At 33.8% G+C, this 18,857-nt stretch overlaps 1 protein-coding gene across 1 annotated transcript in view; it reads right to left on the bottom strand.

Moving 5' to 3' along the window:
* Positions 1–4,045: 4,045 nt before the first annotated feature.
* LOC141486986 (zinc finger FYVE domain-containing protein 9-like) overlaps positions 4,046–18,857 on the bottom strand; it is a 42,040-nt gene continuing 27,228 nt past the window's right edge. Inside the window, exons 10-13 of the mRNA XM_074185588.1 lie at positions 16,649–16,808; positions 13,956–14,196; positions 11,554–11,842; positions 4,046–5,482 (exon numbers count right to left, since the gene is read on the bottom strand). Of these exons, the coding sequence (XP_074041689.1) occupies positions 5,324–5,482; positions 11,554–11,842; positions 13,956–14,196; positions 16,649–16,808 (849 nt within the window). The 3' untranslated portion in view covers positions 4,046–5,323. The remainder of the gene's footprint in view (positions 5,483–11,553; positions 11,843–13,955; positions 14,197–16,648; positions 16,809–18,857) is intronic.

Here is an 18,857-nt window from a genome sequence, read left to right as displayed (position 1 = left end):
GTTTGATTATTGTAAGGTTTTTTGATGATGACTGTCACAGAATAGATAATTAACAAATATGATGCCAAAATTGTTGTAGTTTTCTGGTGGTGGATATAGTGAAATTATAGGCGGGAACCGACTGAATGTTGATATATATTTAATTTTTTTGGGGAAAAAAAGGCATTTGCTTCTCTATATTCATAAAAAAATGATAAATACGGAAAACAAAGAACACGTGTTTCACTATACAATGGCTTCGTTAGGCATGTTCATGCTGCAACATGACCACACCATGAAGAGGTCGTTTTTCTTTTTGAATTTTCAGCAGTTCTTAATATTTATAGGTCAGTAGTTGGTACTATGCTTGGATACATAATTTTGAAATTCTATAAGAATTTCATACGTCTCACGTTGAATTGATAATTTCGTACTTGTTTATGATCTGCATCAGAATATTGAATGAAATTTGAATTCTCCCTGTTTGTGTTTGATTTACTGCCAAATTTCATTATTGTAGGTAACAATTTTTCATTATTTCACAAAGTTAACTGTTGGACTGTTTTGTTTTTCAATAGTAAAACTAAATATACTTTGATTTTTCTTAATCACAATGGAGTCAAGATTTACAGTAGAAGACTTAAATATTGAACATATGCTATTGATGATATCTCTCTTTATTTGTTAAGGACGGGGTATGATTTCCTTGAATTTTCTTTGTATTTACCTTTTATTCAGTGGATATGCCAACAATTTCAAATAATATGACGTATCATGGAGATAATATCAATTTTTGCGACATAATGTGTTCGATAAGTGTAGAATAGAGTCTTTCGATCATCCCTTTAGATTTGTGGGCAATGGGGTGGATAAATGGTCTCAAATCAAATTTTGTGTAGTTTTGAAAGCTCAGTGTTTTTCTATTCACTGCCGTTGTTTACTATGATTTAATTGAACACTCTGTGATGAAAACAAATTGTATTAGATTGTCCAAGAAGTTCTGTTCACAGAAAACGAGTCTATTTTATTGAGAATTTTGTTTTATCGATACTGTAACTATCCAAATATTCCAAGTGAATGATTTCAAAATATTTAGTTTCGGATTTGAATGAAACTTTTTAATGTTAATTTACGATTCTGTACCAGATGTCATATTCTTTGAACTTTTGTTGTTCGAGCTGATTAAATGGCCTAATTAGGCAACTTATTTACCCAAACTTTAGGTTTGTCTAGCTCTATTTTGAAGTTAAATTGTTATACTCTCTGTAAAATAGTTGAGAAATATATCATCGAGAATTACCAAATAAGACGTAGTTCTGAACTTACGTCCCTATTACTTCTCATTTCCTCTCATACAGCTGAATATTGACATTAGTTTAGTTACCTCTTATTGCTGAAAATGAAACCAGATATGAAGAGATCTGGAATATACTGATCGATAGAGAATTTTGAACTCTATACATTGATGCTGTTCATTTTTTCCAAATTTTAATTACTACATAATGTCGAATTCAAATCGAACCAAAGCACTGTCAAACAGCCCGAAAAATTAACCAGGTAATTGGCAATGATGTTGTTAATGAACACACTGTTCCACGTTGATTTGCAAAATTACGTTTCAGAGATTTTAGAATATGCTTTTCTTAATAGAGAACTTCTCACAGAAATTTAAAATTGTAAGCAAACAACAACATGGGAGCCGCCCTGGCATGCCTACCAACACGGCTGTACAGTCTTTTCATTCAGAAATACTGAAATTCACTGAGGCCGGCGAGTGCCCGATGGGTATTTTTTATAATCTTAGTCAGGCGTTCGACTGTGTCGCTCATACAAAGCTACTAGATAAACTGCATTCTTACGGGTTGACTTCTGTTTCTCTAGATCGGGTAGCATCATTTTGAGAAATCGTGTGCAATATGTGAGCATAAAGTATAAAAATCAAAGTAGAAAATGTACATCTTCAAACTCAGAAGTCAATGTAGGTGTCCCGCAAGGCTCTATTTTAGGGCCTATACTATTTCATCTCTACATCAATGAAATCGTACAATATTTCCTAGGATACAATTTACATTATATGCTGATGATATATCATTGATTATTTTTAACAAATCTAACAACATCTTACAAAATGAATGCGAATCTATATTAGTGTTTGATGAAGAGATTCAGGTCAAATAAATTATCATCCAATCCAGACAAAACAACTATCATAAAATTTCAGACAGCCCAATAACACAGTGAGGACTTCAAAATTGAACTATCTAGTCAAGAAATTGTAACCAGTGATACTGTGAAATTCCTAGGTATTAAACTAGACAAAAATTTTAAGTTCAAAACACATAGTGAATCATTAATATATAACCTTAATTCATTCTATTACTTGATCTATAATATGAAAACTATTCTAACTCATGAACAGTTAATGAACTTCCACCATGCACAGGCGGAATCTCGTTTGAGATTCATTTCTGGGGCAACTCCATACATTCTAGGAACACATTCATTACACAAAAAAGAACCGTAAGGTACTTAGCAGGAAAATCAAGACAACACTCTTGCAGAGATTTTTTCAAAAAACTGAACATTTTAACTATGACTGGATTATTTATTTTTGAGATGTGTTTATTTGTCTATAGAAATAGGAAAGGAATCCCGAAGAATTATAACACACACAACATTAATACAAGATAAAAGAACCACTTGCGTATACCTTTTGCCAGATTAAATATTACCGGTTTTTCGTCAAACTGTATTGGGCCAAGGCTATTCAACAAATTACCTGAGTCAGTAGAAAATTGTACTGGGAAAATAGAAGTCAAAAAAGAACTCGAAGTATTTTTATTGCACAAAAGTTTTTTATACCGTGACCGAATTTTTGTGCACGTAATTTATTTATTTGTAAGATACACCCATTAGTTTTTATGTTTTATAGGTGTATAGTATCTATGACTATCCCTATACCATGTATGTTGTCAATTATGGGAAATAAATGATTGATCATGTTAGGAATTGACCGTGTTAGGAATCACACGTTAAAAGGTAAGACCTCGTTAGTCCTTAGCTCGAACAAGTTTCTCAACTTCTAAGAGTTATCGTTCGTATGGGGGCGACAGCTGATAAACGGAAAAATACATTTAAAACAGATTGATTCGAAGATGAGCTCAGAAGTGGTCGACCTACGGTAATTCAGGACGAGGATTTGGGGATCCTAGTGGAGACTGAGTCATTACAAACAGTGCGTGGGATAGCGGAAGAACTGGGCGTCGGCTCCCGTGCGGTTTTTTATGGTTTAAACTGTATTCGAAAGGTCAATAAGCTCGAAAAGTGGGTTCCCTACGATTTGAACAATCAACAGAAATTGTCATCTATGTCATTGCTTTTCGAGTTTGAAAGCCGTGGATTTTTGGAATTTCAAAGATGAAATTCTAAAAATCCACGGCATTGAAACTCGAAAAGCAATGACACTGAAAACCTCAGCCGTGAAAGTCTAAACCATTTTGTCAGAAATTGTCATGTTTCGAGATTGGTTCTGTTTGCCTTCACGCAACCAAAACGATCCTTTTTTGGATCGGATCACCACGTGTGATGAAAAATGCATCATCTATAACAACAGGATATGTTCAGGACAGTGGTTAGACAGCAATGAGCCACCCAGACACTTTCCAAAGGCAAAAACCCATCAAAAAAAGACCATGGTTACTGTGTGGTGGTCGGTTGCTCCTAGTATGATTCACTAACCATAACCCACCATACTCGCCAGACCTCTCGCCAACCAGCTTCCATCTTTTCAAGCACTTCGATAACTTTCCCACCGGTAGAACCTTTTCCAATCAGGACCAGGCAAAAACGGCCTTCGTCGACATCATCGAATCTCGAACACAAAATTTTTATTCTGACGGAATTACAAATGGACAAAACAGCCTGATATTATTTACCTTATCTTATATACTCATATCAGTGCAATGCGTTCGGCCTCTGGTATCATTTCAAACGTCTTTTGCAATGTCTCTTCAAATGTCTCCTTCAACTTCTCCTAGGCAAAAAATAGGTAAATTCAATGTAATCATTCTTGCTAGAAATATAGTACTATATTACATTTAATGATTATTCAATGTACAGCATTTCAACAAATAACAATAAGTTAGATTACTTATTTTTTCTATAAATAAAATACCAAAACCTTTTATAATATGAATTGGTTTTACTGGAGAAGTCGATCAAGATATAATTTCACTATGCTAAGCTATAGATTGTATTAAAATGAATTTATAAAGCCTTATGATTAGACAGTGCACAAAGTATACATAAAATGATATTAATAAAAAGATTCCCTTCAAAACTATAAGCCAATCAAATGAAACAGTTTTCAGCATATCAGGGTTGTTATTGATCAATTCGTATTCAAATAATTAATTCATTTTTTATCTCTGTTATAAATATTCTTGTTTTTTGGATCAATAAAGATTATTCATTAACATGAAACTAATGAAATATTTTTTGTTTGGAATGTACAGCAGAAATATAATAATTATGAAATAACGTCTCAGCTGCAATAGGGGCATCTTTTTAATTGCCAATAAGCCCTATTTACTGATATATTGAACGCTTGTGTTCCAAATTTAAGCTTATTCAAGCGACTAGATGTCCAAAAATAAGATTTATCACAAAACTTCATCTCGTCCCACGACAGTTTAAAATTATTCACAACAAACTCTTCAAAGAATTTTATGATAACCAGAAAATACTGATATAGTGACAAAAAAGTTACATTCAGAACTCTTATTATTGAGAGAGAACAAAGACAAATGTTAAAGAAAGGTTGCCTGATATTTTTGATAGTACAAAATTTTGAATAGAACTGGCCAATACTTGATGAAAATTCATATCAAAACTTACTAATGAAATTTATTTTGATTTTTTCTATAAAAGGCTTACAAAACCGCGACACGTGTTTCGCTATACAACAGCTTCCTCAAGCAGGATTTCCTGCTTGAGTATATCGAAACACATGTCGCGGTTGTGTTGAATGTATAAAGTGGAAATCAAAATAGATCTTATTAGTAAGTACAAAATATTTCGAATAATAATCCTACCTATGAAACTAATAAAGTTTCCCATGAATATGATTAGTCTACTGCATAATCTAATACTTTTTGAAAATGTAATACTGGTAATGGGTAATATATTTCAATTTTGTTTAAATTTTTTTAAGGTAAAATGAGTAGCTAATATCTAATAAGGTTCTATTTCAACTCAGCATTTTCTGACATCATTAATTCATGTTGAGCTTTCAGTCTCAAATTATGAAAACTTCACAGATCAATTCCCAAAAAGGTGTTTCCTGTTATACATTCAATATTCGAAATATCAACTCCAATACTATTGAATTCTCCCTTAGATCATTTGACGTTATTCTGTGGAGCACAGGAATCAGTTCATCATCTAGACTCTTCATATAAATAGGAGGCAACTTCGTTCCATTGCTTCCAGCAAAATATGAAACCTAAAAAAAAATTAATAAAAATATTTCCAACCTGACAAAATGGTTAAGGCCGATTTTTGGAATTTCTTCCTGACGTTTATATATCCTGAGTTAATTAATATCCGATGACTGGATATTATGACTGCATAAAGCGTGTTTATTTTAGCTTTATCTGTATGTATGTATGTATGTTTGTAACCCTCATTATTGCTTGATCTGTACGCGGGCAGATGCCGCTGTACGCAACTTCTTGATATATCGTCATTATTGCTTGATCTTATCGCGGGCAGATGGCGCTGTACATAACCTCTTTGATATAATTCGAATTCATTTTACATGTATTTCTTCATTTGAAAAAAGCATTTTATTTATTAACACGCGCGCCCGCTGCCTTATTTGTAACCCTCCTTTGCGCGCCTGCGGTCTTGGGCTTGGTAACTGATTTTCAGGCTCCCTCTCCGGAATCAGAAAATATTAATGGTAATTTTTCTAAACAATAAACGGCTGATTGATCCCAAAGTTTAGATGAAACATAGTTTAAAAAGACTAAAAAACACTCTTTTATAGCATACGAAACTAAAAAATGAAAAATAATTATAGTTTTAAAAACTAAAAAACACGATTTTAAAGAACATCAAACTAAAAAGTTAAAAATATATTTTTTTAAATAAGCTTAAAACAATAACGAACGAAAAATACTAATATTATTGTGAAAAAAGCGTGGGCGCTTTGTGTCAAATTTTTTGTATATCAAGCGCCTGTCGCTTTTTTTACAACAATACAATTTTTCATTCGTAATTGTTTTAAGCTTATTAAAAAAAAAAATTTTTTACTTTTTAGTTCGATGTTCTTTAAAAGCGCATTTTTTAGATCTTTAAACCATATTAAAAAATTCAAACGCTACAAAATAAATCAATAAAAATTTTATTTCAAATTCCATTTCGAACCCACACAAATGATTTATTCTCACAGACTGAACTACACCCAATTAAATATCTACTTAAACTTGAGCAATGCAAGAACATGTATAAAATAAAAAAGAAAAGAATCAAAATCAACAACGATCTACTAGTCAACAACCAGTTTTATGAGTATAATAGAGGGAGTAGAAATGACTTGCACCTGAGCATGGTAAGAACGAACAAAGGATTATACAATCCTTTTACACAGGCTATAAAAGTCTTCAATGAATTATCTGTCCATATACGTGAGTTGCCGGGCTATAGTTCATTCATCAATAGTTTAAAATAACATCTGAACCTCGAGTCACATGTCTGATGCGTTACTACTATGGGCTTTGTAGTGGTTTACTAGTTTTTGTGTTTCACTTGTCATATTGAATGTTTGTGAATCCCGAGACTAGCATTTTTGCTGATTAGAGAGCATAACAACATATTTTATATTTATAGTGTCTTAACTATGTTGAACTGTACGCTGTTGTTATATTTTTAATAAAAAAAATATTTTGTTGACTCAGCTAATACCTGCACCTGGATTACATAAATTGTCAATAACATTCGTCGACATTTTTCTATCTGCCGTCATGATGTTCGCTATTCTTGAACTTCTTAGTGGATCTCTTTTACCTCCCGTACCAGTCGGCTGTGACATCCTTGGTGGGGGGCAGTGAATTCCGTGTTTTCGAACAGAATCCTGTGGTTTCCTTCCCTGAGTGCGTGTTTCGCCGCAGCCGACTTGTCTGCTTAGCCTAGTTTCTTTCATGTCCCTTCAGCCTTGTTCCCAATAATCTTTTGGTAGTTCCGATGTAAACCTTTCCATAAGTGCACAGTATGTGATACACTCCTGCTGCTGATAGTGGGTCCCTTTTGTCTTCCAGCGATCTGAGACTCTGTTGTATCTCCTTGGTGAGTTTGAAAACCGTTTTAATGTTGTGTTTCTCCAAAGAGTTTTTCAATTCTGTGACCCTAGCCTAGAGGTAGAAGCTAGATATGCGTGTGAAACTAACTGAACAGGCGCAAAGAATATATGAACCAGAGCATCTCGAGGAAGAACAGGAACGTCTTCAAGTGGCCTTGAGATCGAATGGATACAGTGTACCCGAGATCAACAAGGCCATGACACTGAAGAGTTCCACGGTTCAAAACGGGAAGTAAGCTCAGATGGTTGCACGTGCGTATCTATCATATATCGCTGACTAGGCCAAAAGGAAAAATCGGCTATGGCAGAACACGCACTCGGTGAAGGACATCACAGAATTCTGATAAATTGAATAAGGCTTCCGCAACCGGTTAAACGTTACTGTCTCCTCTTTTCCTGTTGTAGTTCTATCGTATTTCTATGGCTTTCCGTACAAGAGCGTGATCCGCGCTTAACGAAGGAGATCACATGATACTGTTTGCAGATGTGAAACTGCTTGCCCCCGATCATGAATACCACAGTCGGCTTGTACGGGAAGCCATAGAAATTCATAAACATACGGAGAACTCTAACAAAAAAGAGGAGGCCGTAATGCTTAACCGGATTTGGAATCCCATACTTATATCTTGAATGAATACATCTTATGTAATACCACCATGGAAACGGTAGGAGATTCACATAATCACAATACAAGAAATGTAAGACTGAAACAAATATACATGAGAACAAAGAAAAATCAGGATTCACCCATCTATATAGAGGAATCCAGCAATACAATAAACTTCCTGTAGACTTCACAAATGTTGCTTCTATGACTGAATTGAAAAAAGCTTAAAAAAAATTGTATTCAAACATGCTGATAACTGTTTAGAAAGTAGGCTGATTGAGTATAATTTTACTATGTTGAAGCTATCAAATGATAGTTACACCAACATGTAGTTGTGGAACTTTATTTTATTTTATTATTTTCTATCACCTTCAAAGTCCATCTTTATGTTTTCAAATTTTTGTCTTTATATACATACTTTTTTTTATTATTGTGTTATTGTTAAAAATAACTACAAGATTATGTTAATCAAAGAATACTTTGTAGGCCATAACACCAGATCTATTCTGATTACTGGCCAATTATATGTTTATAAATAAAAATAAATACTTAAAGATGACGAAGTGGCAACAGGGCAATGCAATTTTACGGCTCTTAGAGACGATAGGTCACTCATTAATTAGTCAAGTATAAATACTGTAACCAATAACAACCCGCTAACAGGTACGGCGGGAATAGATACGTCATCAACAGTTAATAACACCGGCCAATACCAACACATCAACAAGAGAGGCGGACTACCTGAGTCAACACAAATACAAACTACGAACTAGAAATCACCAGTCATCGGTGAATCATTAAGATGAATAAACATCTGAAGAAGCCAGCTACTCGTGCCGGCGAAAGGTTAAGATGCAGTTCCACGGATTTCTGTTTAAAAACACGAAACTCATTGCCCCCAACCAATGTTATTAACAATTTACCTAATCCTGGTAAAGGTATTAGCACACCAAACAACCTGAGTCAATATAAATACGCCTTACGCAGCCGTAATATCCAGTCATTGGAAATATTAACTCAGGATGTATAAACCTCTGAGGAAGCTAGCCACAAGCGTCAATGAACCGTCAGGAAGAAATTCCAAAAATCGGCCGCCTTCAAACCCGAAAAATAGTGACACTATTTCCAACTTATCAAGTAGATGGAATTCAATCTGTAGACAGGGTGTATGCCAAATGAAGTTGTTCATTTCGGGTGGTGATTACTTGTCATATTTTATAAAAAACAGGATGATTTTTTATGAAAGTACTTTTCATAAAGAGATTCTAGAAAATGCAACTTTTCTTTATTTTTGTGTAATTTAGTTTTGGTTTAATTAATTACATAATTCTCAAATGACGTTTAACAAACAATAAAGTGCATGACAACACCTGCTCTCAAAACATCAACAGTCTCAGAGGCTTCTTCATTTTATAGTAATTTCCGCATCAATAGTTGAAATGGACTATGAATTCATTGCTCTGAAGTGGCTCTGTGGAATTTAGAAATTTAACAACTATGTATAGTAACTAAAATAAAGCAAGTACAAATTATTGTTACCCAATACTTGTTGTTATTCAATTTCTTTCTAACTTCAAAATTTCAATTTTCATGAAAACTTGAAAAACAATGATTCTTGACATAAATGATTAGAAAATGTTATCAAAACTTACATCGAATTGATTTTCAAAGAAATGCAAATTAGGATAAGTAGGAATCGCAAGTTGAAAGGTAAGACCCCGTTAACCAACACCAAACTACCAATTTGCACCTTTGAAAACTTGTAACATTATGTTTGATATAAAAAATAACATATATTATCAAAACTTACTTGAAAATGAACTTCAAAAAAGAGTATATGAAGACATAAGTCCGTGTTAGGAATCGCACATAGACAATTAAGATTTCGTTAATCTGTAGCTCGCACAACTTTTGAGGGTTGTGATTCGTATGGGGACGACAACTGATTATTGGAAGCACCCATTTCAACATTTTTTCAACGAGTGCTAACTGAGGTACCGTTTTCTTATTATTTTCCTTGTGTAGTGTAGTAAGTAACTTAATTATGAAATTGAGATACCACATGAGACTAGGAAAAAACTTTGTGCCACGTTATCAGTTAACCAGTGTTTGAGAGCATGCGACATCAAAGCATTCACGTGATAAGCATTGGAATTTTCGAGTAAAATTTCAAACGGATTTCAAAATACATGGATTTTGAAAATTTACTACCTGGGCTAAAAAGTCTCGGGCTTAACACATAGATGGCGCCAGCCTTATTGCATTCACAGCTTTTTCAGTTAGTACTAACCTTTAAAAGACAGCTGTTGAAATTTCATGATATTCTTCTTGCGAGTTTGTGAGTTACTGTGCCAAGTGTGACACTACTTTCGTTATTTTTGAAACAATAGATCAAAAACAATTTTGTGTTTCAATTCGTTCGAGCGAAGCAATGGCTGGACTCTGCTCCATCAGAAACAACAATTTAACGTTGGTTTGCTGACTTGAAACGTGGTCGTTGAGACACCGATGACGCAGAAAGCAATGGACGTCCAAATGAGGAAGTTACACCAGAAAACATAAAAAAATCCACAAAATCGGTTGGAATGTTCGAAAAGTGAAGTTGTGTGAATTAGTTTACATTGTAAATATATCAAAAGAACCTGTTGGCTTTATATTTCATGAGCATTTGACTATGACAAAGCTCTGTTCAAAGTGGGTGCCGCGCGAGCTCCCTGTTGACCAAAAACAAGAACGTCTTGATGATTCTGAGCAGTGTTTGCCCATGTTTAAACATAGCAAACCGAATTGTTGCATCGATATGAGACAATGGATGAAACATGGATCCATCGCTTCACTCCGGAATCAAAACGATCGTCATCTGAGTGGAGAGCAACTGGTGAACCTCATGCAAATCGTCTGAAAGCACAGCAATCGGCTGGAAAGGTTATAGTCTCGGTATTTTGGGATGTGCGTGATATAATATTCATCGACTATCTTGAGAAAGAAAATATTATCAACAGTGAATATTATATAGTGTTATTGAAGCGATTGAAGGCCGAAATTGCAAAGAATTGACCGCATATGGCAAAGAAAAAACATTTCGTTTCATCAAGATAACATACTGTGTCACAAGTTAATCAAAACAATGGCAAAACTACATGAATTGAACTTCGAATTACTCCCACGGCCACCATATTTGCCAAATTTGGCTCACTGGTAAGAAATTTCGTTGAATGAAGAGGTTATTGCTGAAACTGGGGCCTATTTCAAGGCAAAAGATAAATCTTTCTACAAAAGTGGTATTGAAATGTTAGAGCAGCATTGGAATGATTGTGCGACTCTTGATGTAGATTACGTTAATGAATAAAGCCAAGTTTTAACAAAAAAAAAAACGCGTTTTTTTTTTCTTTGGCCCGGGATTTTTTCAGCCCATGTAATAGTTTCACCGAAAACATAATTGTGCATAAATTTCAACACTTTCCCAAAAAAGTCAACATCCTTATAGAGTTTTTCCTAAAAAACAACCCACTATTAAATGACCTTAGCTCAATGAGAACAATGTTCACAAAACCATCAAGAATGACTGAAAATGACAAAGATAAATAATAATAAAAATAATAATTACATTGTCTTCCTGCAAGGTGACTCTGATGCCCAACTTCTGGCAATTGTTTGTCAGTAAGAGGTCTAGATATTTGACTAGAGCATCGCAAGTTGCTTTTGCAATGCTTTCCGATAATCTAGATACGTCGATTGGGTCTTGATTTTTGGGACTGTCCTCTCCGTTCTGAATGATGAAAACTTCTGTCCATCTAATGATCCTGTTCCCGTTAACGCAGACATGATTTTTCCCATTATGGACTCTGATGGATGGTATTCCACTCAATGACATACCGTCAATGGCTGATGTTACTCTACACAAATATTATAATAGTTACTTTCATTTAGAAAAGAAAAACAGATTAATAATACGAGCAATGACAAGAGTGACAGGTACATTATAACTATTGTCAAATATGAAAAATGGCTATGAAATAATTGAAATTTCTTCAAACAAATACATGGATTGAAAGATGTTTCAACCTCAACTTCGATATTCTAAAACAAAAACACTCAGTATTTACAATTCCATCTTTTAATATTCCAAGTTCATAGACATCAAAATTGATACGATTACAGGATATAGAAATATAAAACAGTCTCCAAATACGCACGGATACATATCGAGCATTTTACCTCAGTACTGTGACCTGAGCAAAGTCGCAACCTCAGCATATGAATCTTTATAAATATTGACGGGGTCAAGATCATAAACAGAAACTATTAAGTATTAGTATTCAGTATTCATTGATCACTCTTCAGGAACGGTTGCAGAGCATTTGTAGAATTCAGCATCTCTCCCTCGATCCTGCTGGGTAGCAGTACAATGTAGATTTTTGGTGATTCTTTTATATATATTTTTCAACTAATGAGTGATATTTTACTGGTATCTTTTTGACAATACTGTTTTGACAGATCACCCGTGAATAGTGTCTTGTATCATTGTCATACTTGTTCAGTTTGGTCTATAATTTAACCATAAATCGACTTACGAATGAACAATGCTTGCAAGTTATTGAATTTTATTATCAAAATTCATGCTTGGTGAAGAAAGTGCATCGTGCACTTCTTCCAATTCATGGGCAGTTTCGTCGGCCTACTGAGGGAGCTATTCGGAAGCTTGTGACTAAATTTCGAACCCAGTTTACATTATTGGACATTAAACCACCAACCCACCCGCATACGTAGAGTGAGGACCGAATAAAATATTGCAGCTGTATCAGCCAGTGTTCGTGTTGACCGTGAAATGTCGATTCGCCGCCGTTCGCAGCAATTGGGCCCCTGTTACTCCACTACGTGGAAAATTTTGCGAAAGGATTTGGGTGAGATAGAGTTTCTCAACTAGGAGATTGTGATCGACCGTATCAAACGCTTTACTCAGATCAAAAAATAGTACGAAAGAGCTGTTTTTTGAGTTCAAAGCATCATATAGTTGCAAACACAATTCTGCCATAGCAGAACTGGTAGACTTGTTTTGTCGAAAACCGTGTTGAGATGAGCCTAAGAGATTTCGAGATTCAAGGAAACTTGTTAATCTTGTGTTGAAGGCCATGTCTATGATCTTTGCAATCTGACTCTGTAAGCAGATATTTCTATAATTATTCATGTCATCTCTCGACCCTTTATTTTTATAGATAGGTATCGATTTAGAGATTTTCAAGGAATCAATGTACTTTCCAGAGGTGAACGATTTATTAATTATATGTGCTAATGGTTTGCTTATTTGCTCTTTCACAAAACGAATTACTTTGCCATCTATTTCGTCGATACCAGCTGACGGTTTCGATGTAGTTTTTGTGATAATTGATTCCACTTCATAGGGTGCTATTGGTGTTAGAAAGAATGAGTGCTCATACATTGGTGACATCGTTAGCCCACTACGGTCTGGGATAGTACCTGATGTATTAGTGAAATAATTACTCAAAATGTTGCAGATTTGGGTTGGGTCAGATACTGTGTTATTATCTATAATTAATTGGTTGATTGTGTTACTATTTGATACACCTTTTTTCATTCACTATTTTCCAGCTCTCTTTTGTTATATTTGATGAATTCTACAGTCTATTATTATTGAATGTGTATCTTGCTTGCCTCACTTTCTCTATATAAATTAATTTCAGTTGTTTGTATCTTTCTTTAATGATACTATTAGTTGATGTTTTAGCAATATTACTCATTTCGTATAACATTGAGTGAATTTAAATATATAATGCTATGTAATGCATTGGTAGCCATTTCGTGATGATTTCAATAACTTGTTTATACAAAGCTACATGCCAATTACTCGATAGAGCCTTGGTAAAATTCGTCCACACTATAATAGGGCCTTTCCACAAGGAATTCTTTTACTTTCTTTCTGAATTTATTTTCGTTTGGATGCTATCGTTCAAATATCTAAAAATCTCACCATCAAAGCACGATACATACCCCACATTAAAATTCACATCGTTTTCGCCCCACACGATATTAATAGTTTCATCTGAATCAGCATTTATACAGCCGCAAGCTATTGTGTGGTCCTTCATCGCCCTCAACTTATCCCTGATTTGCTGCATGTGTTCTGGCGGTACTTGAATCATCAGTCCATCTTCCACTATGTTGGATTTTGCAGTAAGTCCACTAGAAGATTTCAGGGCACCATTGAATACTATGAAACTCGCACCAGTAACTGAAATAATTTACAGATAGATGTAGTGAGTATCTGAAAATTTACAACACATTTGTAGCTATTGTACAATTCCATAATAGTAGACATTAAATTCTCCAGAAATATTATTGCATTATAAGAAAAACATTGCTGTCAGATTGTGATTCTATATATTTCATCATCTGTTCAGTATAATTTCAGTACGCCACTTCAAGAGACACATTATTAAGGCAAAAACGTCAGTCATTTCTGAGGAATTCAGTGACTGATATTTTGGAATTATAAATTAGTCAAATTCGGGAAATTGAAACATTCCTTACATACGAAACATACACATTGTGTGAAAGCCAAATGGAATAGTTTCATTATTTCGATTACAGTACATATTTTAAGAAAATCCCAAATCACGTCAAATTTTAATTATAATTTGACATACTTCAACGGAAAAATGCTACCCCTACCTTCATCCCCCCCGTCGAATGACAGGTACAACCACCAGTTTTTTTTAGATATATCATTTGAAAGGTCTCGTCATTATCTATTCAAACATGTTTATTGCAACAATTAAATTAAAACCATGTGGTTACCGAAATTCGATAAAATACACCCAAATCTTATTGCAATATACTCAAAACTTATTTCATGTTGAGGTATTGATAATAAGAAAACAAGTAAAAACCATAGTAATGTTCTTTTTAGATGGCTTCCTTTAAAAAACTTGAAATAATTTTCGTGGCAACGTTAGTTTGAAATGCCTTATCAACTTGTCACAAAACAGCTGTTTTGTGCAAATTGTTTTGTATGTTAGAACTAGTGCCCGACCGAAACTGGTTTTTACGACTAAAACCGAAAACGAATTTCGGCAACGGTCTCAGTTTCGGCCGAAACCGAAACTTCCTTACAAGGATTATGTTTTGACGGAAAAACAAATATTAATGACACTTCAAAAATACAATTAAAATAGGTGAGGTGTTTATTTGAGTAGGCATAGATTCTTCTTTTGAATATTATTAATGGGTTTTCAAAAATATTAAACATAAAATTACTTATTTGAGTTGTTACCTAATATCACTTGTATGAAATTTAACGAGCCGAACATGACCGATCACAGCGCGGAAACTCCCGAATGCAGTTTCGGCAGGTTTGCCGCCGAAACCGAAACTAAACCGAAAGTTTTTTTGCCCAAACTCGACCGAAACCGAACTTTCGGTCGGACACTAATGGCTAATATACCAGTAACGTTGAATTTTTAATTTTTGGTGGGTGGCATGAATGCATAATTGATTTATTTTATTAGGGTTCATGAGCAATCGAAAACCATTTGAAAATACAGTTGTTTAATACTATTTAGATATATCTTGTACTATATCAGTTATCGAGGCAAATATTATTGTCCATTTTTATGCTTAATTCGTGGATTCGAGCGATCTTATTATTGTATATTTATTTGTTTGCTGGCTTTATTCATAAAAAAAAATGAATGAATAATTACAGAAAATTTTAATTGATCATTCATTTTCTCAGTAAAATGGAATACCCATATCACAATTTATTGGTTTATTCGGCATTGAAAATGTATGTCATATTGGATCGATTCTGCTTGTTTTTGCAACACTGAGTTTCAACTTTTTCTTAGCTGACAGCTCGCGATGACTGGTCCAGTCATCACCCGAAGACGATTGTAGATACTAACAATCGAAACGTCGTGAACTAACGTGACTTGGAATCTCTCCACTTTTTATTTTTATTTCCTTTTTCATTTCTTTATTTTAATTTATTCAATTGTTCCATTTTTACTTGTATTTTATTTCACTATTATTTCATTTCAGGTTTATTTTGGTTAATATAATTGTTATTTTCAGCCATTCATTTTCAATTCTTCTTTTTTATTTGTTTCAGGGATTTCAAATTATTTTATATAATAGACAATGGAAGTCTGAACTAGTGAAATTCAATAAATTGCAGTTGTACAGATTGAGGATTGTAGAATAAATTGAATATTTGAAATGATTTTTTAATCCAGTTTGCTATATTTAATTTTTTTTCATAACTATACATTATTAAAAAATGCATAAAATCATAGTTTAGGTAGGTAAATATTTTGTGATCTATCGACTTTGTGTACTGATTTTAGATATAGAACTTATTTGCAAACATGATTTTTTTGTGTACATTTCATTACATGTGGAGAATTTTCCATTAATTGAAAGTTAACAGGTTCATATATACGTCCATAATTAAATTGATAACTATAGGCTTCGTAAATTTTACGATTTGGCAATGTTGATATTTTTAATAATTAATTACGGGAAAAGTACAGTACTTAGAGAGATGAAACAAAGTGCACTGTTTTTCAATATAAAATTTCTAACAAGTGAACTATAAACAAAAAATCATGAAACAATCCCATTGTAGTAGTTTGGGCAATGCTCCTTCAATTAATTCAAATGATATATTCATCCTAAACACTTACCTTTTCTTGGTTTATTGTGAATATTAATTGCGTGTGTAGAGTAACAGTTTTCATTTCCCTGTGTATCTTGTATACAGACCAAATGTGAGTCAGCTTGTTGACTGAACACCCCAGCAAATGCCAATATGTGATCACTTGTGTTATTGAGAGACTTTATTACCTGAAACCAAAGACAAATGTATTCCATTGTTGGAAGGTGTTTTATGTATCGAATGACCTCTTTGATTCGTCTGCACAAAGATTTGTCTGTTCGTATTATTCAACATTTGGTCTTACTTAAACAAAATATAAATCCATAGACACACCTGTCACTCTTGTATTAGTTACAAGTACTTATAATCAATCAATAGTAAAACACATTTTTAAATATAACTTTTTATTAGCATGCTTTAAAAAGAAGATAAAAAGTTTTCAAATTAATTCGGACCCATTGATTTATTACTTAACAGAATTTATATGATAGTGTTAGTATCCACAATTCGGGTTATCACCCGCAGACGATTGTGGATACTAACAATCGAAACGTCGTGAAGAAACTTGGTTTGGAATATTTTAATTTTGAATTTTCATTTCTTGTTAATAATTTTTTTTAATTTTAATATATTTTTTTATTTTTTGGTTGTTGCTTGTATTTTATTTCACTGTAATTTAAGTTTTTTTGCTTAATATCTGTTTAAATCTGTTTTTTCCGTTAACCAGCTATCGCACCTCTCTAAATGACAACTCTCAAAAGTCAAAAGCTAAGGACTAACGGGGCCTTACCTTTTAACGTGTAATTCCTAACTGGTAATTCCTAATTGTTATTTTTCAGCTAATCTTTTCAATGTTTTACATATTCTTTCAGGGATTTCAAATAAGCATAAGGCAAATAAGGCAAAAAGTCTCTAGGATAAAAAGTATGACAACTGTTAAAATTTTATTGGCAGTGAACAAGTTCCTGCACGGGGGTTTACTTTACAGAGACATCTTAGTGCCCTCTTCCGTAACATCAATACAAAAGAGAGAAGGGATGAGTTGCATGCTCCCCAAGAAGATATTCCATAACGTAGTCCAGATTCAATAAGTGCATAGATATTAGGATATCCTAGATAGTAATTTTGAGTTTTGTCGAGTATTACTGTATCTTCGAATGAGATAACTGAAGTTCCGCTACATCTGATTTGTCGGTTTGTTCGAGTCGACAATTTCTCTTGTGTTCAGAGAGAGCGGTACCCGAGAATACCTACCACAGAGAAGCGACAAAGACGGCCATTTGTGCCCCTTTCTCGTAGACGCATGCGTCGACTTGGTTGTCTCCACGTCATTCTCGGGCTTAGTTGTCTTTATTAGTCTGTGAGCACTGAGCAAACATAATGAAATAGGTAGTTAGTTACAAAAGGTACCTACCTAATTCAGTATGCATTAAAATTATGCTATTTATGCAAGAGTTTTCAGGAGATAATTAGTTTTGAAGAATACATCGTGAGAGAAACAGTAGAAAATTCAGAAATTAAAATTAAAACAATGCTCGAACAGGACAAGCGATGTGTGATATCTATAGATGAGATGGCTTTAAAATCAATTTTTTTTTTTTTATACAGGATGTGATGAAATTATTGGTTTCGAAGATATTGGAGAGGCAAATAAGAGGAATTCCATATGTAGAAATGTTCTCGTTATTATGGTTAGAGGACTTTATTCTCCCTGGAAACAACCGATTGCTTTTTTTTTCATTGCATCACAGCTACCAGCAAAAAATCTACGTGATATTTTGGATAAGTGCATTTCTAAATTATCCAATATAGGTCTGCATATTGATGGCATTGTGAGTGACATGGGCTCTAACTTTTATGAATTGTCAAAGTTATTAGGGGTCACTTCAGAAGAATCTGAATTTGAGCTCGGTGGTAAAAACTTGTTTATATTTTTGATCCAAGTCATTTGATAAAAGCCACTAGAAACAATTTTTCAAACATTCATTTCATTTTGAAGGCAAAAGTACATCTTGATCTTTTGTGTGCTCTTTTTATGAGCAAGAAATAGGGCAATTTTATAGATTCGCACCAAATCTTACCAAATCATATATCAATCCAAACAATTTTGATAAAATGAAAATGAGTCTAGCAACACAAGTTCTAAGCCGTACAGTTGCCAGTGGAATGAATGCATTCGTGGCAATGAACTTACTTCCTGCTTCTTCTTTTGGTACAATACACGTAATAGAGACATT

The sequence above is a fragment of the Leptinotarsa decemlineata genome, unplaced genomic scaffold (assembly GCF_025532065.1).
Source record: "Leptinotarsa decemlineata unplaced genomic scaffold, Ldec_3_MD MMD2_tig00027589_RagTag, whole genome shotgun sequence".
NCBI classification, from domain to species: domain Eukaryota; kingdom Metazoa; phylum Arthropoda; class Insecta; order Coleoptera; family Chrysomelidae; genus Leptinotarsa; species Leptinotarsa decemlineata.
Note: the sequence above shows the minus strand (reverse complement) of the source record. Positions and strands in the feature narration are given on the sequence as shown.